The sequence below is a fragment of the Protobothrops mucrosquamatus genome, unplaced genomic scaffold (assembly GCF_001527695.2).
Source record: "Protobothrops mucrosquamatus isolate PMUCROS unplaced genomic scaffold, P.Mucros_1.0 scaffold729, whole genome shotgun sequence".
Classification (NCBI taxonomy): Eukaryota; Metazoa; Chordata; class Lepidosauria; order Squamata; family Viperidae; genus Protobothrops; species Protobothrops mucrosquamatus.
The window spans coordinates 198,427-219,869 of NW_015387005.1; the positions used below are offsets into that span (position 1 = coordinate 198,427).

The following is a 21,443-nucleotide window of genomic DNA, read 5'->3' on the forward strand; positions in this document are numbered from 1 at the left end:
GGCTTTCAAGATTTTGTAAGTTGCCCTCTTAGAAATGAAGATCTTTCCAGAAACACAGGTGGTTCTTATTTCTTGAGTCTGTCTGCCTGGCAGGGCTTGATACCTGATGTACTTCAAAAGTGGGGCTTTCTGACTTGTACAAACATGAGCCTGGGATGTGGTTTTGCTACCATGCATTCTCTTCATGTGTTGCTGGAAACTTCCTGTACTTTGTGTTGCAGTTCTTGGGCATATCGTGGATTCTTTCTTTATCTCTAATAAGCAGTCCTCTGAAGCACTAGTTCCCCATGCGGACCTTCAACCAGTGTTCCAATGTGGAAGGCAACAATAAGTGGTCAGAGAGGACCAGTGAATTACTGGACTCCTTCCCTCCCATTTCCAAGGCTGGACTGATAAAATAGTGGACTATTTTTGTTTTACTGCATTCATTCGTTCGTTCATTCATTCATTCATTCATTCATTCATTCATTCATTCATTCATTCATTTAGCTATCTATCAATCATATATCCAGCCTTTATTATTTTTACAAATAGCTCAAGGCAGTGAACATATCTAACACACCTTCCTCTTTTTATTTTCCCAACAACAACCCTACCAGCTGGCTTTCATGGCTAAGGCAGGACTAGAACTCCTGGTCTCCCATATTCTAGCCTTGTGCCTTAACCACTAGACCAGACTAGCTCTCAAATGAGTGAAATTGGCATGGGTTTGGCCAATTTCCCCTAGTATCCCAACTATTAAATGGTGGTGTTTCCTTTCCCTGCCCAACAGTCTACTAGTTGATGTACCACACAGATAACTGTTGAGTATGTGGGGAGAATCAATGGAGGGGGGCTCATGCAAAAGGTCTCTCAATGGAAATTACATGTCGTCAAAACCCACCCTTGGAATGGAAAGTTATTGGCACTTGTATTCCCAGCATAGGTGGGAGGAATTTAGAAACAGAGAAGTCTACCAATTAGGAGTCTTAGTTACTGAAAACCTGACAGAACAACTAGTTGGCATGGTTGTCAAAGCTTAAGAAGTGAAATCTGTACACTCCTAAACTGCTTAAATTCAGTAGGGGAGACCATAAGCTTGCTAGGAGGAAGAGCCCAAAGCCTGATGGAATATACTTTGAAGGTGGCATTGGCAGAGTTGGAATAAGAGGAAATGCTGTTTTAATACTGAGACAACCAAATATGGTAGACTGGGCATGAAATGAAAACACCATGACTGGATGATAGTAGACCAAATAAGTTGCTGGGGGCAAGTTTGTGCTGTGGCTAGGTGCAATCTGGAAAAGTCTGTATAGAGCACTGAAAATAGAACATAATTTCCAGCTTTTCATCTCTACCTTGCCAGATTCAGGTAGGGAGGGAGAGCCCTGTCTCATTCAAAAATGAGTAATAGTCCCCTACTGATATATTTGAAAAATGGTTGCTTTACTTTTAAGTAACAGTTTTAATATCTCTCTCTCTCTCTCTCTCTCTCTCTCTCTCTCTCTCTCTCTCTCTCTCTCTCTCTCTCTCTCTCTCTCTCTCTCTCTCTCTCTCTCTCTCTCTCTCTCTCTCTCTCTCTCTCTCTCTCTCTCTCCCTCTCCCTCTCCTTCTCCCTCTCCCTCTCTCTCTCTCTCTCTCTCTCTCCCTCTCCCCCCCCCTCTCTCTCTCCCTCCCTCCCTCCCTCCCTGCTCATCATCTGTCTCTGATTTCTGCCATGCTGTTGCAAATGGTGGGTTCCTTAATAAAAAAAATAAAGACATTTATAAAAGAAATCAAATCATCAGATCTGGAGAGATTGACAGATGGTGTTTTGGACACAGATTATCAAGGGGCAGAAAAATAGCATGTTAAGAGTCCCTTCTATCTGCCACTAGCTGAAGGAGGCGGGGGAAGAATAAGCAGATTGTTCAGTCTCATAAGCAAAAAAAAAACAAAAAACAACCACTACATACCCTGAGTAACACTGAGGGATCTGAGAAAACAGATTTATGTAACCTGCACCTAAACCACAAGTCACATGGGTTCCCCTATGCTTTTTTTTTTTTTTGGTATATTTTGGGTTAGAGTGGTTATGCTTTTAGCCGGCTTCCTCACTCATGCAATACTCTTCAGTGCTGAATGAGTTCAGCTTGAATGCAAGATGTCCTTGAAGAGGCTGATTCAACAGAGCGGCAATGCCAACTGTGTGGGCTACTGTCTCAGCTCAAATTACAGCCCATCTTTGGAGCCATTCGCCTTTCCACCTTTGGACAACCAGAGAAGACAAGGGTTCCCAGACCCAAATGGGACATTGTCCAAGGACTGCAAACAGGTACTGCTTACTTCAGAACTTTGCAGGATATTGTTTGTGTTGACTATAAAAGACATATTTCTTTTCTTTTGGGCTAACCAGAAATACAAATGTAGAAGATGGGTATTGGCAACTCAGAAGACTCAAGGCTAAACTAGTTTTGTACCAGGAGCGTTGCTTGAATTACAGAAATTTAGTAGGAATTTAGATGGTGATTTTTTTTTGGTCTTCTCCTTTTTTTCACGTTACTCAGTGTATATGTGTGTGTGTGTGTGTGTGTATACACATACACATATAATTGATTTTATATCGATATACATGTGTACGTATTTATGAACATTTCCTTCCTTCCTCCCTCTTCTGGAATATATTTTTATTTCACGTGCCTAAATAATTCATAGCAATTTCAGCACTATGAAAGTTGTTGGAGTGCAGCGTGCCCTTTGCTCTTCTTTGTCAGACAGAAAATGCTTTGGGCAGTCTCTAGGTAGTGGAGTGGTGTTGATAAAGGGATTGTAATCCCAACTGATTTTAATGCAATCCAATGAGTGCATCTTGTTCCCATAACAGCAGTCTCCTGGGTCAGCTTGTCTAAAGTCAATTCTTGGAATCGCAGTCCTGACACAACTGAAGGGTGCCAGCATAGAGAAGGCGCTTTAAAACTGCCGGTCACGGATTCTGTGCTTAAGATCAGGCCAATAGTCCAAGCCACCTTTGACATAAAATCCTGTTGCTTTTTCTTAACTGTCTACTTGTGCCAAATGGGGATTCTGCTGCATTTAACAATATGTTGAGAAGATCACATGGTGGTAGTTAAACCAGGAGCATCTCTTACTCTCTATTTTAGGGAGATGAGTTTTGTTCTCACAGATGAACTCAACAGAAGTTATTTCTGAACAATCACACATTATTAATTCTGTCTTTGACCAAAAAAAAATCCCCACAATCTCTAATTAGTCACTTAGGCTTTGTTAATTTATTTATCGTATTAGTTGAGACAGCGTAAGGGAGGGGGGGCTCAACAACTCAAAATGGTGGGTGTGATTGTCCAATCAAAATTCTACCTCCTTTTTAATGTGCATGGGACACACTTCACACCAGATAAAAGGGGTGGGGCTTTTATTGACCAGTCTCACCTGCCATTTTGGAATCATTAACTGTGCTTGAAGATGCCCCTGCACAGTTTGAATCTGTGTGACAATAATTTCTTTACCTGAGAGAATATCTGAGATCAATCTTGTTTCCTAACCATTAGTCACCATACCCAAATGCCCAAAGTGGCCCCAGAAAAACATTGAGGAAAAAAAGGGCAGAAAACAACAAATTTTTGGAGATCATTTTAAAGAGAACAAAAACTTAGCTGTTAGTTAATATAAAGGCCACTCCTGAGAAACCCACTGTCTCTCTGTGATTGCCTTAGACAAGTCCTATTTTGTAGCTGTCAACTCCCCCCCAACTTAGAATAGTAGAATTAACATCATAATTAAAAAAAACAAGAAGCCCTCTCTCAAATATATCCCCATCTACATATGCAAGCTAGCCCATCTATTTTACAGCTCTCCCTAATGTTAAGGGCAGCCCTTCACCACCAAAATATTTACCATCTCTGCAGCAGATTTCACTCAAGGTGCAACACTAGATATAAGCCCTCAAGAAACCAGTTCTGATTCCATTAACTGTAGAAACCTCAAAGATTCAACACGGCTAAACAAGCTACTTTACTACAGATGAGAAAGAAGTCATGCACACCCGCAAGAAGATCTCTATACAGGGGAATCACAGGAATGAAGGTCTCTATGTCATTCCCCAAGATTTAAACCCTAGGCCTTTTCCTCAGCATCTTTTTGAGTCAATGGTCTTGAGGGTTGGAGATATTTGTTCCATGTTTCTGTCTAGCCTCAGAATTATTGATCCTTACCTTTCCAGATTTGGTCCTTCTACCTTGTTATATAGCACTGGGTATCCTGGTAATGACGTTCCATCAACTGGAAATAAATTTGTTTTCTACAGGTGGTTTCATAAAGGACCATTGCACATAATGTTCATTTATATCCCATTAGTTGTTCATTATCACAGCAGGTGGCACACATTACTTGGGCTAAGAAACTAAATAGGGATAGAGCTAGTTAGTTCATATATAGAAAATCTCAGGAAATCCCTTTTTAAAAAATAAATAAATAAATCTCTGAAGAAAGCAATAGAAAATTACAGTTGTATCATTATCAGGAAAACTACAGAGATGTGTAAATGAGCTACCGAGAATATATTTTAATATTATGTTCAGAGCTCAGTAAATAGTGTCGTATGACTAAATTTAACTCAAGGCAACAATATTAAGTGCTTTTAACTATTTTTATATTTTCCCTAGTTTATATGCCATCCAGAGATCATTGGAGTTGGGTGGCCAATATATTTAAACAAACAAATAAATAAATAATAAAAGGATCCAACTCATACAGTGTCCTGCTTCATTGGGGCTTCTGCTTTTCCAGTGAAGAAGGCTCACAGCATGCTCTCGATTTATGAGCATCAGGTGTATGACTAAAGATGCTTGAACCAAGTCCGCCTATAGTCTCTTAAGTAGTGCCAAATTTATCAGAATTAGTAAATTCCAGCTAAAAATTCTGCACAACTAGAATGGGCCCTAGTAATAGAATTAAAATCTGCAAAAATATAGTCTCAGGTTGTTGTTCCTGCTGCCGCTGCTGTTCTTTTCTGCTGTCGTTCTTTTTGCATAGTTCCTTGATATTCTTGAATGAGGAATCTATGTTGATATGGTATTTTGTTCAGGAAGATAGGAGAGGTTGCCTTGTAAAAGTTTAGGAAGAATAAATAAACTGGAATTTGCATATTGTCACAAAAGGGGATATTCAAAATCAAATAGAATTAAAAAGGCGCATATATATTTGAACAATTGGCAAATTAGCATGTGGTATGTGAATGTTACCAAAAACAAATTTATGGCAAAATAAAGGATTTCCCTCACCCATTCGAAATCACTATGATAAGAACTTAATAGATCTGACGAGAACTTTAGAGGACTTTATGGAGAAAAAGCTGTCCATGATAACTGAATGAGATGCCCACATTGAGAAGAAAGGTATCTCTTATTCAGGGAGGCTTTTTGACAGCCAAAGATGGACCTGTCAGTAGCTACTAGACATAATAATTAGTCAGATGGATATATTTCTAATATATTTCTATGAGACCTGGCTTAAAAACAGTAACTGTGAGAGGGACCTTGGAGTCCTAGTGGCTGATCACTTGACCATGAGCCAGCACTGTGCAGCAGCAGCCAAAAAAGCTAATACAATCCTGGGTTGTATAAACAGAGGCATAGAATCAAGATCATATGAAGTATTAGTACTGCTAGTAATGAACAATTGGCAAATTAGCATGTGGACCACATCTGGAATACTGCAGCTAATTGGCAAATTAGCTAGTAAGACCACATCTGGAATACTGCAGCCAATTTTGGTCACCATATCACAAAAAAGATGTTGAGAGTTTGGAAAAAATTCAGAGAAGAGCAATTAAGATGAGACTAAAACATATGAAGAATGGCTGCAGGACTTGGCTTTGGCTAGTCTAAAGAAAAGAAGAAACAGGGGTGACATGATAGCAGTATTCCAGTATTTGAGGGGCTGCCACAAAGATGAGGGGGTCACGTTATTCTCCAAAGCACCAGAGGGCAGGACAAGAAACAATGGTTGGAAACTGAACAAAGAGAGAAGCAACCTGGAATTAAGGAGAAACTTCCTGACAGTGAGGACAATTAACCAGTGGAACAGCTTGCCTCCAGAAATCATGGGCGCTCCATTACTGGAGATTTTTAAGAAGAGGCTAAACAGTCACTTATCTGAGATGGTATAGGTTCTCCTGCTTAAGCGGGGGGCTTGACTAGAAGACCTCCAAGGTCCCCTTCCAACTCTATTCTATTCTACTAGTAGCTAAAGATGGAAGATAGCTATTGTGGTTATGATCTGTATGTGGCTTTCTACTCTGAAAAAAATTGTTATGAACAAAATTGGGGTCAATCAAAACAAGATTTCTAACAGTTATACTGGCTGTCTTCTCCTGATGAAGTATTTGGAAAAGCAATTTTCTTGTTTATTTCATTATTAAGGATTTCTATTGGTCTGCATGTAATATTTTCATCATGTTAGTGATTTTATTTGATAGGAAAAACGACGTGTGTGTGTTTATGTGATGAACTAATTTCCTGGTTTCTATTTCTATTTCCAGCTTGCTTTAAATAGAACGAGTTCCATAGGCAGATCTTTTGGCCCACACAGGTAATAAATATATTACTTTGCTCTTTTCTTTTATTATTTGTTTGTTATCTTTCAGCCTGTAAAGCAACAAATGTGTAGGAAGATAGAGGAACATAATGAATGGTGAAGATGTAAGCATGAGATTACTGCAGTGAAATATGTGGGCTGTACAGAGGTGAAAAGATTAAATAATTCATAAGCGCAACCTCTCTGTGAAACCGGTAACAATACGGTTATTATGCCACATTGTGGCAAAATTAGAGAGATTAAGTAGGTATGTATATTAGATTAAAAAAAAATATCTTGAAAGACATTATATGCAATATCATTTCCACAGTAAACAAACCGCTGATTGATCTGGTCGCAAATGCACAATGAAGTGACCCACCATTTTATGTTCTGTTAACTTCACCATCTGATTTATCCAACCAAATCAGAAAACCAAGTGTGTAACCCACATGGATTGATGCAGAAAATAAATATGCTGAATAGACATATTTTAACTGTGTGCCAGTTGTCCCCAAAATTATGCCGGGAGATAAATATAAACATGAGTTGTGAGCTGGAGGAGATGTGAGATAACAGCAAAACTGTTACCCATTTTGCTCTACCTTGATTTCTCAGCTGTGTCCGTTGTTAATTTTTTTCACACGTTGAACTGATCCAGCATTCCCCTTTAGAATGATAACAGCTATCTGCTTTTTCTGTCCCCTTATCATGACTGAAGCCCATTTTGAACACAGTAGAATCTCTCAGGTCTATTTCTTTACATTTTTTGAGTTCCAGCTTGGAGATCCTTGCCTTGTGTTGCATTTTCTCTAATTTGTGTCAATGATTTATTTCATTTATTTCGCCGTTATTCTAGAGCCACCTTCTCCAATGTGGTCACCTCTGGGTATTTTGGGATTTTGTCCTACTTAAAAACTGCTGGAGGACACAAAGCTGGAGAACTGTTTGATTTCCTCAGTGTAGGAGGTTTCCGTATTACTTTTGTTATCAGTAAAGTTGAAGATTATTTCACAAGAAAAGCCCATTCATAAGTTACGATTTTTGTTCACTATATCTGCTAATCGCTACTGGTAATAATGTTAGATGGCATAGCTTAACAAGTTTTTTCTACGTTATTTTTTTTTTATGCAGAAGGACATTTAAAATCTTAAAGGAAGACAATGAAACATTTGGATTTGAAATCCAGGTAAGGCTTTATATATGGGATAGCAAATAGTAATTCTAGATAAAAGACTGACTTCAACAAAGGCATCCATTGATACTGGCTCATTCCACAATGTCAGCAGGGCTTGAATGTTTCCTCTTGAATTTGTACAGTGCTCTGCATCAGGCGTTTTGGGGCACTGTGGAAAATTGAAACAGTGGCTCCCTCCCATACTATCCTTGGAGCACTGCTTCTATTGAGTGTGGCACAAAAGACACCGAAGACCCATCAGAGTCATTTTGCTTGAGGAACTTATAATTACATACTGGCTGCTGGGGCTTGAAGGAAGAGGGTTCAAAACTAGCCTCCTTTATGAAGCTGATGGAGCAATTTTGGGCCACTTGCTTTTTTTGTTGTTGTTTACTGTATCTTATGTTGCAAGTCTTTAGGGAGAAACCATAACATTGAAGAGGCATATCCGTGAAATCACAAGAGTTAACTCACCATGAAAGAAGCTGTCCTTTCTTAGAAGGGGAACAGTGATATGTGGTCATCTTAATTCTTTGAAGGAAACATTCAAAGGGATTATGTGGCACAGGCAGGCTGAAAATACAAACAAAAAAAGAGGGAATGCTGATCTTCTTCTTAAAAATCCTAGCTATTCCTACGTGGAGAATATGTGTGTGTATTTTTTTTCCTTACCACTGAAACATATGCAAAGTTCACTTCGTAGAACTGTTGACCATACATTTTCACACAATTCTGTAGAATTAAAGAGGAGGACCACAGTGGTGTCCTCAGCCAGTGGCGCTGGTGGCCAAATGACAACAACTGTATGATTTCTGATTCGAGTCATGGCATTTGCCTATTGACATCACATGTGTCATGCTTTGTCACCCTGCCTACCACCCAGATGCCTGTGGAGGGCAATTACGGGGCGATGGTCTTTCAGCTTAGAGACCATCGCCCAATAATCGCCAAGACAGAATGAAAGGGGATTATGTGTTCTTCACAGGGCCAGCCCTACTAGGGGGCAAAATGAGTCATGTATCCTCTGTATCAAATTCCAGGACATTTCTACACTGTGCTATGGAGAGAGGTGTGTGTCGGGTAATTGGAGCTGCTTCTTTAAGTTAGCTTATTCCCTTCAGATGTAGGGAAAGAAGACACATTCAAGTGCTTGTCCAATCAGATTTTGTACAGTATGTGGAACAGTAGGGGATGCTACCTTGTCCTCTGTCACAAGCAGCAAAATGTTTGGGCCTGAGTCCTGGTCCTTGCTCCCTCTCTTTCAGGGGTGTCCATGAAGGGCCTGAGGTCAAACAACTCAAGAGAACAGCCACCAATCTGTGCAGTGCACCTTTTTAAAAGTGGGATTTCAGTTGCCTTCTTGATTTTTCAACATCCCCTGTCCCCTTTTCTTCCCTTTACGCTATGGCATGTCTAAAAGTTGAATCTCACACTGGGGAACGGTGCAGGGGATCTTCTGTGGTGCAAGGGCAGAGCTTCCTCCTAATCATATTGCTGCAGCTTGGAAATCAGTCATATGCAATGCAAGAACAGAACAGCCCAGTTGTTGGGTGGGCAGACCTATTTTTTCCTCCGATTGTTCTTGTTATTTTTCTTTAAAGGATAAAAAAGAGGAAATGTTTATTTTTGCACTTGACAAGTGAAGCTTTCCATGGGCGTAGACAGTTTGGTAAGAGATTTAAGGCACCATGTTAGAAGCTCAGGATTGCTGTTTACACACTGCCAAGAAGAAACACACCGCCAAAAAATGAAGAGACTAAGACATCATTTTATAGATGTTATCAATGGAAATTTAAATAATTTAAATTTAAATAAAATACACCAGCCCTCAGTGAGAAAATAGGGGTCTGTAGGAGCCATCTGCTTGCTGAGTCTTCTAATTGGTCCCCAACTTCCAACTATGATGAGTAACTTCAAGGGCTTGGATTGGACAATCCTATCAATGGAGGACATTTTCTAGCAGCCTTAATTCACATGACGTGCTTATCCCTGATTGATTTACTCCCCTTCCTCTGTTGGATTTGTGTGGTAAACCAGTCAACTGACCATCATCCAGGCTAAAATATAGTTGGCTTCTCAATAAGTCATGTGAATCCAGCTAAAATAACAGGCTATTCTTTGAAAAAGGGGACAGATAGCCGCCCTAATGGTAGCTAGGAATTGAGCCCAAAAACTGCAAGGTAGAGTTTCTCTTCTAACAATAATTATTTTGTTTCATTCTTTACTTTAATTCTTTAATTCTTCCATTTTAGTGCCAAAGTAATCGTTTCATGGAAATTTGCACTTATATTTGCAACGTGAAAAAAGGAAGCCCAGCATTTCTTACTGGACTCCAACATGGTAACTAGTCTTAGCATTCCTATGGTTTAAGGGATCACATATCTGAGGATGTAGAAAGATTGATGAACATCAAAATAAACTTAATATATTTCATTTTGTAATTGTCCCAGGTTACATCTTGATCAACATCAATGGAGTGAGCACCGAAGGGCTAAGTCACAAAGAACAGGTGGACATGATTAAATCATCTAGGAATCTTTTAAGGTAACCAAGAAATCTTGGGCGGCTGTCTGAACTTATTTTTGTAATGGTGATGATGATGATGATGATGATGATGATGATGATGGAAGGGACCTTGGAGATCATCTAGTCCAACCCCCTGCTCAGGCAAGAAACCCTATACCATTTCAGACAAATGGCTGTCCAGTCTCTTCTAAAAAACTTCCAGTATTGGAGCATTCACAGCTTCTGGAGGCAGGTTGTTCCACTGATTAATTGTTCTGTCAGAAAATTTCTCCTTAGTTTTAGGTTGGAGAAATTTTCTGACAGTTAGAACAATTAAGCAGAGTGGAACAACCTGCCTCCAGGTTGTTATGTATTTGTTATTGATTGTGGTGATCATTGCATTAATTTTTCACATGCTAAGGAAGGGATATGGCTGCTCTCCTTAGATTGGAAAGCCACTACAAATGGGAACAAACACATCTTTGTACTATACCAGGGTGGAGAGATGGCCAGGATGACTTTCTGATGGATGAATGAGATATATCGTAACAAATGGATGAGGATTGAATGATTGCACTCTGCCACTTAAAGTTACAGTTTTCCCAAAAATCAGAAATAGTGGGCAGTCCAGCTGCTTATTCTTTTCTTGAGATACAACTAGAGACGGACCATCTTTCTCATTGGTTTTTTCCCTTTGACTAGTTGGAGGGATGATTAAGTGGCATTCTTTTGCAACTACTTTCATTTCTTAACTACTGGCACTTATTTCTTTTAACTATAAGTCAAAAGAACTAAAAGTTTAACTTTTAGTTAAACTATCTTCCAGTTCAAATAGAGAGGACTTGCATCCACAAATCCATTCTTTGCAGCTCTAACTCTCTCTTCCCTCCCCCACTGGTATCATTATTAGAGACCTCCAAAGGCCTTTGTGGCTGGCTATGAGGGAAAAATCTTTTCTTGGCCCCCTAAATGATATTTCTTTCTGTAAGCTATCTTTCTGAAATGGACTAATCTGAAACAACTCTTGCTTGCATTCTTAGGGTTGTATTGTCATAAAATTGTATAAAAATGATGATTGATGATGGTGATGGTGATGGTGATGATGATGGTGATGGTGATGGTGATGGTGATGGTGATGATGATGATGATGATGATGATGATGATGATGATGGTGGAGGTGGTAGTGGTGGTGGTGGTGGTGGTGGTGGTGGTGGTAGTGGTAGTGGTAGTGGTAGTGGTGGTGATGATGATATTAGTAATGCAATTATTGATTGGACACTGATGATGATATCGGTAATTGAATTTATAGGTTAGATACTGTGAATGAAGCCCTGATTATGAAAAGAATGGAACTGGAAACCAAGTTGCATTGCATGAAGGTATGATTTCTATGTAAAATGGAAAGCAAGCACGTGTATTGGCTTCAATCAGATTCTAAGATGAAGGGAACCCCTTGGACTGCCCAGTGAGGCAAAGCTGGATCCCAGCAAAAGTAGCCCCACTGAATCAGGACTATTGTGAAACTTTGTGAGCAATTCAGTGGGCAGAGAAAGAGTCTACAAACAAAATCCATATCCAGGTTAATTCCTCCATAAATAAAAACACTTGATGTCAAAGTCAATTCTTCCACTTATCTACTTGGTGTTTTTGCCAGGATTTCTCTCCCTGCTTTATAGCTACAGATATAAGCTTAACCTATTAACGTAATGAATTTATCACACCTATTTATTATTATTTGTTTAAAGTGCAACATTCACTGAAGCTAGCTCAAAACTCTGTGGTCTGTTTCTATAAAATCGGACATGCTTCTTGCCAAAAGAGAACCATTTTGAGCTGGGCAACTTTCCAAGAGTTTGCACTCCGATACTGTACATAGAGGATTCAAATGTGCTGTGGTGATTAAGATAATGTGACCAAGACCATGAAGACCCAGATTCAAATCCACCATCCACTATGAAAACTCACTGAGTGAAGTTGAACACCTCATTCTCTTTCAACCCAATCTACCACACAGGGCTTTTGTTATGGAAAAGAAAATAGAAGAAGAAAGTATAAGCTACTGCCTTTTTCTCCTGTAAAAAAATTAATAAATCAGGCTATAAATCCAATACATAACAAAGTGAAATAAGGTTGTCCACTTCTGCTCTATTCTTAGCCTTCAAAGTTCAAGAAAAAGTTAGGGGAACAAAGGGCCCAAAATAGAGATGTCAAAGTGATCCATTTTTATCTGCACCATATTACTGGAAGTCCAAGTCAGCTCTTTTGTATTTCTTTAGATCCTCTCCACTTATTGTGATGCTTTGGCTCACTGGAATAAAGAGTCCAGGTATCAATTATATACAAGCCACAAAGGTTCCAGAACTGAACCGTTCCAACATTTGTAAGAAAAGCCCAATCTATGGAAGCAGCACATGGGATCTGCTTCTACCCTTGCTATCCCTCTGTTGCAGGGGTAGTCAACCTTGGCTCTTTTATGACTCGTGGACTTCAACTCCCAGAATTCCTGGCTTAGGAATTCTGGGAATTGAAGTTCACGAGTCATAAAAGAGCCAAGGTTGACTACCCCTGCTCTATTGGGATGACCGGTTTGAATGAGATGCCATACTCACCTGACCATCAGTAGTTCCCCAATGCAGATTTAAACCTTGCAATTAACTGCATCCTAAGATATTTCTGGACTATTCTACAATGGTTTGCTTACCTGCTGATGGCTTTCCTACTCCAAGTTGTGATCTTTAATAGGACCAAAGAGGCAAATTAGTGTTTAACCAAAATCTTTCCAATTTTTGGGGAGGGCAGCAACCGGCCCACTACTCAAAGGGCAGCTGTGGCCCTGAATCTCCGAGAAACTGCGCATCTAAATAATGCTTGAAATACAACCTCTACTGTGACTTTCTCAGTACAAGTAGTCCCCCACTTAAAACCATTCATTTAATGACCGTTCAAATTTACAGTGGCACTGAAAAAAGGGATTTATGACCAGTTTTCACATATATGACCAATGCAACCTTCCCACAGTTATGTGATCAAACTTCGGATGTTTGGCAACCAGAGTGTATTTAGCTTCCCAGGGTCTGGGGATTGTCATTTGCAACCATCCTAGAGATTTTCTGACAAGCAAAGTCAATGGGGAAAGCCGGATTTGCTTAATGACTGCACAATTCACTTAACAACTTCAGGGATTTGCTTAACATCCATGGCAAACAAGGTCGTAAATTGGGACATGACTCGCCTAACATCTGCTTGGCAACAGAAATTCTGGACTCAGCTGTGGTTATCAGCCGAGGACTACCTGAACATTGAGTCATTTACTGATATGATAGAAAACTGTTAGGCTCCATTGAAGTAATTTAGAACTGGAGTTACACAAAAGAAAAATTCATATACAAGTAGTCCTCGAGTTACGACCACAATTGAACCCAAAATTTATGTTGCTAAGTGAAACATTTGTTAAGTGAGTTTTGCCCCGTTTTACGGCTTTTCTTGCCACAGTTGTTAAGTTAATCATTGCCTTTGTTAAGTCAGTAACAAGGTTGTTAAGTGATTCTGGCTTCACAAAAGCTGATCACAGGACCCCAGGACACGGCAACCGTCATAAATATGAATCAGTCACTAAGCATCTGAATTTTGCTCAGGTGACCCTGGGGATGCTGCAACGGTCGTTAAGTGTGAAAAACGGTCATAAGTCACTTTTTTCAGGGCTGTTGTAACTTTGAACGGACACTAAATGAACTGTTGTAAGTTGAGGATTATCTGTATTATTATATCCAGTCCTGAGATATCCTCAGGAGAGATTTTTCACAATGAGAAATAACTGAAGCCTGGAGTCGCTGCCTGACAAAGACTGTGTTACATTACAGTAGTTTCCAAATGACAAAATGCTGTTTTCCCTTTGACAGAAAACTCTGCAAGATAAGTTGACCGAGCTCCAGGCCCTGTGCTTACGAGAAAAGCACCTTACTCGCGGTAAGTCTGACTGTCCTGTTGCAGAAGTGAGAAACGGTAACACCCAATTTCTGCAGAGACATGATGCAAACTCGGTTAATAGTTGTAAAGTTGCTTAGTTTCAGTTTTGTTTGCGTAGTTTGAAGGAAGTTCTGAAGAAGAACAAGAGCTTCTTTTATGAAACGTACATTTATGGTAGTCTTTGTGGTGGGTGTGCCACATCGAGAAAGTTGTAAAATTAGATATTAAAGTGATTATTTTTTTAATCTTGCCATTCTGATGGTTATTGATGGTTATCAATTGCTTAGTTTTATTATAGTTCCTTGTTATTTCCCCACTAAACCTTTGTGTAGTAGGCTAATATAAAGATACATCACATGCATTAAATAAACCAGCGCTAATTTTTTGGTCTGACTCATCACTTTTTCTGGCTGATTTGGAAAAAAAATCTCTTATTTTTCATGTCAGGGTGCATGGAGTTCTCTAGAGACTTAAAAATCATGCTGCAGGAGACTTTTTTAAAACATTTTTTTATTTCATTCAAAAGATTAAAATACCAAATCCAAAGGGGAAAAAAATTAACAAAGACAAACCAAAACTAATTTTAGTTTGTCTTCATTAATTTCCCCCCCCTGTGGACTCTGCTGAGTTCTGATTGACACTTAGGGCTTCCAATGGGTGTGTGATTTATTTATTTGTTTGTTTATTAAATTTATATGCTGCCTCTATAAGGTGACCCTGGACTTTTTTTTATTTGTTTAGCTTGGTCAAGCTCATGGAAGGGGATAGTGGCAGAAAAAAGGTTGGAATCTGGACTTTCTAAACTATAGTTTACAAACCAGAGACTGAAGATAATCTAAACTGCAATTCCCAGTATTCTTCACCATTGACTTTGCTGGCTCTGTATCATAGCAATTTATTGTCTCTTCTAAAGTCAACCAAGTAGGGTTTAGCCCAATGTTTCTCAGCCTTGGCCATTAGAAGATGTGTGAACTTCAACTCCCAGAATTCCCCAGTCAGCATAACTGGCTGGGGAATTCTGGGAGTTGAAGTCCACACATCTTCAAGTGGTCAGGGTTGAGAAACACTGATTTTAGGCCAAAATGACACCCATGAGAAGAGGCCTCAACAGGGCTAAGTGCTACTAGGAAAACTTTACCCGTGATTAGCAAGGAAACAGCCTTAAAGGTTGCTGGGGATTGTAACTCAGCAACATGGGGAGGCTTTCAGGTCACCCTCATGTCTGTTCAACATTCACACTCATGTAGAAGAAGTCTCACAGAACTCTGGAAACTAAACTTTTGCTCCACATGTAAAGGCTTCCAGTGTCTTCACAGTAATCAAATGATACTTTTGATATTCTTCTGGTACAAAGAAACATTTCTGAGAATATAATGCTTGTTTTCTTCCATTTGCTCTTTAGGAGAAGTGTGCTCACTACCAGATTCTGCAGGATTAGAAGGACCTAATACCTTTGGTGATCATGCTGGATTAGAGTCTCCATTGGGCAGTAAGCCCCGATTTTCTAGTGAAAGCAGCTGCTTAAGCCGTCTTAGCTCAATGACCCTGGATAGTGAGGACAGTTTTTACCAATCCAGTGTTTTCGAAGACCCCGCTAAGGAGGTTTTTAGCCGACAATCAAGCACGGAAGACGACTGCTTTCTTCCAACTGGTAGTAACCAAGTGAAGAAGACCTCACTGAGAAGGCATCGGAGTATCAGTGTGACTAGCAATATCTGTAGATCTCCTTCAAAGAATGGAGATAACTTCTCAAAGATCTTTGGGACTCTCCCACGGAAAAGCAGAAAGGGAAGTATTCAAAAGAAGCTGTTGACTTTCATTCCTGGCCTTCACCGAGCTGTGGAAGAGGATGAAAGTCGGGTCTGACAATGGAACAAGTTGAGAATGACATAGTTGCAATGGACTGCAATTTGCATTTTTGAAATCAAATCAGGCCTGCATTTCATATTCTCAATCAGTAAAACAATGGAAGTAAAATAAATAGTTTGGATTGATAGTTTTGAGGGGTTTTTTTTCTGATATAGTTTCTAGACAATTGGATTGATAACATACATTCGGGTGTTTTTTTGTGGATTTTTGGCGGGAAGCAGGAAAGATGGTGACTAGAGTTGTTGCCTAGTAACACTACAAAATAGGCCTGAAACAATGAGAAGGCAGCAATTTGTAGGAACTAAGACTTCATGTACACCTATAAGTGTTCAATTGCTAGCAAGACAATTTAAAAATGTCTTCTTTTTTTTTTAATAAAAATATATATTGTCTTGGTTCCCCAACATCTGACTCACACCTTGTAAATCTGCTTGATGTCTAAGCCAACATGATTCCCCTAGTTTGTGTCACTCTAATGTTTGAGGTAGGCAAGTGAAGGGTTAGAGGTCTTTGCCTAAGGACCCACACTGGTAAAATAGATACCAATTGGGATTTGAACCCAGTCTCTCACATCAAAGGTGGCATTCTAACTACTGTCTAGTCATGTGAGGGCAACATTAGGAAAAAGGATTTATGAGAAGCTGGAGAAGTACCAGGGCCTGTAGGGAGGAGCTAGAGAGGATGTGGAAAATAGAGGCCAAAGTGATCCCAGTGGTGATATGAGCACTGGGGGCTTTGACTCCTAAGCAGGGGGAGAGAGATTCCAACAAATACCAGGAACGGTGTCAATGTCCAGAAGAGGGCAGTGCTAGGAACAGCCAAGATCCCTCAAACTCCCAGGCCCCAGATAGGATCCAAGATTGAGGAAGACACAGACCACCCATAGGGGTGAGAAGGATTTTTTTAAAAAAATATTGTGATCAACTGATATATTTGAAATTATGATCACATGGAAGAAGAACCAGAAATCTGTGTAAGTATGTTCAGAGAAATGCAATGATTTTTATGATTGGAATAGTTTGGAAGAATATAAACACCACAAAGCCAGTTGCAATAAGGATGAGAATTAAAACAGCTTGACAAGTTACTATACTCATCTAGCTATAGTCCACACAGTGATGGGATTCAGCTGGTTTGCACCACTTCAGCAGAACCAGTAGCTAATTTTTTGTTGCCCAGGCCCAGAATGGACTTCTGGAAGCGGCATCCACACAGAGAACCGGTTGTTCACATATTTGAATCCCACCACTGAGTCCACACCTTACTTCTTGTGGAGGAACTGAAGCTGGCGTAGGCCCAAAGGAAATGTTGTTAGCATACTGAATTACAATAATAGCTACTGCTTTTAGATTTTTATATACTGATATTTCCTGTTCTGTGAACTCCCCGGCTTATTACAGACGAACTCAGCATTGAAAGAGGAAGTGCTTTAGTACAAAGATTCTACCTCTTTTTCTTTTTCTCTTTGTAAATATAGCCTGAATAATAACTTAACCCATGGGTTAGAATATCGGTCTTTTAAGCATTCAAACTTTGTATTTATTGGCGGCTGTTTTGTGTTTGAGTTGGTTGAGAACTGTGTTGCCTTAATATGGATCCTGAAATTCCAGTGAACTCTTCAAAAATGGAAACACTGGAGATTTGTCATCGAAGGCTGGAAAAAAAAAAAAGAACAGGTCAAGTGGACTGAAAAATAAAATGTCAAATATCAATAGCCAACTTAAAAAATAAAATAAAATAAAATAGGTAACATTTGCATTTGTATTGCTTAAAGGTGTTTGTATAGTTCCATCTTTGAGGTAAAATGGTTGAACTGGCAAACTTCCTGAGAGTCCAGTGTTTGGAGAGTGGATGTTTTGGAATAATTTTTTCTTTCCAGACAAAATGTTCCCTTTCATAAATCAACAAAATAAACACTGCTATGCTAGTACCACTTAGAAAATTTCTTACGGTTCTTATTTCCTTATTCATCATGGAGGGACCTGTTAGGGGACTGATTCCGAACGGACATACTATTTGCATTTCCAACGCAGTATCTGAAGCAAACTTTAATTTAACGAAGCATGCTTCTCAACTGATATAAATGCAAACAAGTCAATCAGGTAAAATAATTCTTTATCACAACCTCCAGAGGAACCTTGTGGGGCAGTTGCAGCGTTGCAGCCAGTATATTATTACCTTGAGAGCAGCTGAGACTTTCATTTCTTTTTCCAGTGAAAATGCTTCACACTTGATTTTTTTCTGCAGTACAGCCTGAAGCTGCTTGATTCCTGTGTGTAAAATGTCTAGAAATGAAGCCAGCTTATGAAACCCCTCTCTGGATTTTGGATTTCAGCACCTTTCTCTACTTTGATCACAGTCCTGACCCTTTATTCTCTTTGGCCAGTGGCTACTTAGTCCTCTAACGAATGGATCTTACTGGTTTTTTTACCCCTCCCATCCTGGCTATGAAACAAGCTATAATCACTTTCATTTCTTTGAGCAGAAAAGAAAGAAAGAAAGAAAGAAAGACGGGGGAGGGAGGGAGGAAGGAAGGAAGGAAGGAAGGAAGGAAGGAAGGAAGGAAGGAAGGAAGGAAGGAAGGAAGAAAAAGGAAGGGAGGGAGAGAGACTACCATACCCTTCTTCCATTCATTTGCGCTAGAAGGGGAAATTCATATGTGTGTATGTGTGTGCACGCATGGACATGTATTTTAAAGGGAAGAAGAAATGGTTCGTAGGTTGAAGTACCTTTAGAAGGGGACAGCTGGGAGCCCAGGACAACGTGATCAGACAGGACAGGAAACCCCAGAGGGAAACATACATGACACCCTGCAAGTAGCCAGTTGAGAAGCAAGTGTCTGCCTGTCTGTAATGAAATGAAAAATAGCAAGCAAATTGGACAGTAAGAAAACACTAAGGTGTTATTGGAAATAAAAATGATATTAAAAATACCACTTTTCCATATTTTAAAACAGTTCTGGAGGAGTATGTGTTTGTGTGTGTGTGTTTGGGGGAGAGAGTTAAATGTTGAAATCAAGTAGGACAGGTACTATGGTAGGTGAGCCCTTTAGCATCTAGATCCTGAATTGGCGATACCTCCCCAATAGCATTTGAAAATAAAGCTAGCTAAAACTACTATAATAATATAAGCCTCTGAGATAACCATGGTCATAAATAGTGCGTCAGTAGCAGCATAAATAGCACCAGAGTATGATCAGAACCAATCAGTTATCCGAAAGGTGCTTTTTCAAGAGGCAACTGGACTTTTTTGTTTTTGTTTGAAGATATTTCACTTCTCATCCGAGAAACCTATTCAGCTCTGACTGGATGGTAGGGAATGGAAGGATTTATATTCCTTGCAGACAGCTGATCGTTTGCATTCTTTTAGAGAGTCATTGAGGCCACTTGGAGGCTTATCTATGTGAAGGTGAAGATTTTTTCTCTGAGCTTGTGGGCTGGTTTCTGAACCTTTCATTACCAGGCTAGGTAACATCTTTAGTAGAGTTTAGGGGAGTTTATCTGTATCATCAGGGACACCTAAGTAGGGTAAATGGGTTTGGAGCCTTCTTGGAACTGCTGAAAGGACTGTGTTGTAGACAGGAGATAGATGATGTCATATCCCTCCCCCTCTGTTGAAAGAGGGCTGTGCAATTTTGACATAATGGCCTCTTTGACCCCTCTTTCAAACTAGCGGTCCTGTCTGTTCAAAATGTGGACTTTGCTACCTTCAAAAGAGTGGCCTTTGTCTTTTAAATGCAGATGGCACTCTTGTCCTGATGGGTTTGTTCTCCTCTGTTGTGCCATGAGAACAAACCCATCAGGACAAGATTCAGCAGTGCATCTGCATTTAAAAGACAAAGGCCATAGGTGACACTGAGGACATAGATACCCATGACCTGGATGACTGAGAATCTCCATAGACATTTAGGCCAATCAGTTACTGAGGTAATTTTTTTAAAAAGCATTCAACTTTTATTATGGATGTGGGTGGGAAGCCTCATAAGAGGCCTTCTATATGTACTGATGCCAAGACCATGATTGAAAATGTTACGTCTAGATTATTCTTTATCAAATACATTCCAGGTTTGAGTTAGACACTGACATATGAAAAGGAGACAGAATTACTGGCAATGAAGAGCAGAGAAACCTAATATGCAAATACCTGAGGGAATTAAAGACATTTTATTTGTGCTTAAATAAGAGGGAAACCTCCACAAGAAGCAAATTTTAGTGATGGTTCATGTAAGAGTGTGTGAAGAAATGGTGGGAAACTTGTCAAGAAGAGGACAAGAGAGTGTTGGGGAGCAGTCCCACCGTATCTCTTCTTGCTTCTTTGTGACAATATTAGTGTGTGCAGAGCTTCTGGGATTTGCAATATCTTTGTCCTGCGGTTGACATGTGAAACAGTTCTCAAGCACAATCCACCCTCGCAACATGAATCTGAAGCTGATCTGCAGGCCCTGCTTGTTTACAATGCTAACATTACTCAGGTGGGTATGCTGCCTGTTTCTCTGCATAGTAGGAGAGAGAGGAAGTGGCTTTCTCTGGTGTTGCTATACACCAGCCATTGCCACAGTAACTTTGGCTTTGCAGTCTTCACGCTGATGACGCGAAAACTTTAAACTGCCAGAAGTTCTTTCTGAAAAAAAGTCCCTGAATAAATAAAGACCTGTGCTACTTGTATGGCTTCCAGCCTGACAGAAATACAGGTTGAAAAAGAAGAGCAGCATGACCACCCTTTCCCTGAAAATTTACCCCTCCCTCCCAATTATTTAAGCCTTAGGTATCCTGATTTATTTTCTCTGAGCAATGTGAAAAAAAAAGAAAGAAAGGTGAGACTTCCGAGCCTGATGGGCTAATAAGCAACTACAGTATATGCATGTTATGTATTTGGCTAATTCATAAGGTCTGTTATAAAAATGGTTAACTGGTTGTTCTATTTGAATTATAGACTGTCTGTCTGTATAACTTTAAGCCTTTGTTTTAAGCGGGAATGAGTACTTTAAATTGATTGGCCGCCGCTTAGTGGCGGTCCGCATAAATACGAGTCAAGCAGCTGCTAGAGTTTGCTTCTGTGAGAACTTAAATAAAGAGCTGTTATTTCAACTCCGTGTCTTCAATGCCTCGCTGTTCCCACTACACTGCAATGCAACTGAACAATTTCATTCCCTTTTAAGTGGCGGTTCCAGTCTTTGTTTAGGAGGCAATGGTAGTTGCTCTTTTGTGGGGTTCTGCAAAGTCCCTCTCTTTGGGCAACCTGTAGGTTGCCCAAAGTCGCAAGGAGGATGGTAAAAAAATCCCTAAATACATATTCAAGAGCCATGATAGCACAGTGATTAGAATGTAGGTTTGCAGGCAAACTCTGCCCACAGCCGGGAGTTTGATCCTGACAG

General features: G+C 39.8%; 1 protein-coding gene across 1 annotated transcript; it reads left to right on the forward strand.

Annotated features, from left to right (window-relative positions):
- The first annotated feature begins 2,065 nt into the window (after positions 1-2,065).
- CYTIP (cytohesin 1 interacting protein) lies at positions 2,066-16,178 on the forward strand. The gene is made up of 8 exons (XM_015818370.2): positions 2,066-2,293; positions 6,518-6,567; positions 7,687-7,741; positions 9,982-10,069; positions 10,180-10,273; positions 11,544-11,613; positions 14,134-14,200; positions 15,603-16,178. Exons 1-8 carry the CDS (start codon positions 2,123-2,125, stop codon positions 16,064-16,066), a joined length of 1,059 nt encoding a protein of 352 aa, XP_015673856.1. The 5' UTR covers positions 2,066-2,122; the 3' UTR covers positions 16,067-16,178.
- The last annotated feature ends 5,265 nt before the right edge of the window (positions 16,179-21,443 follow it).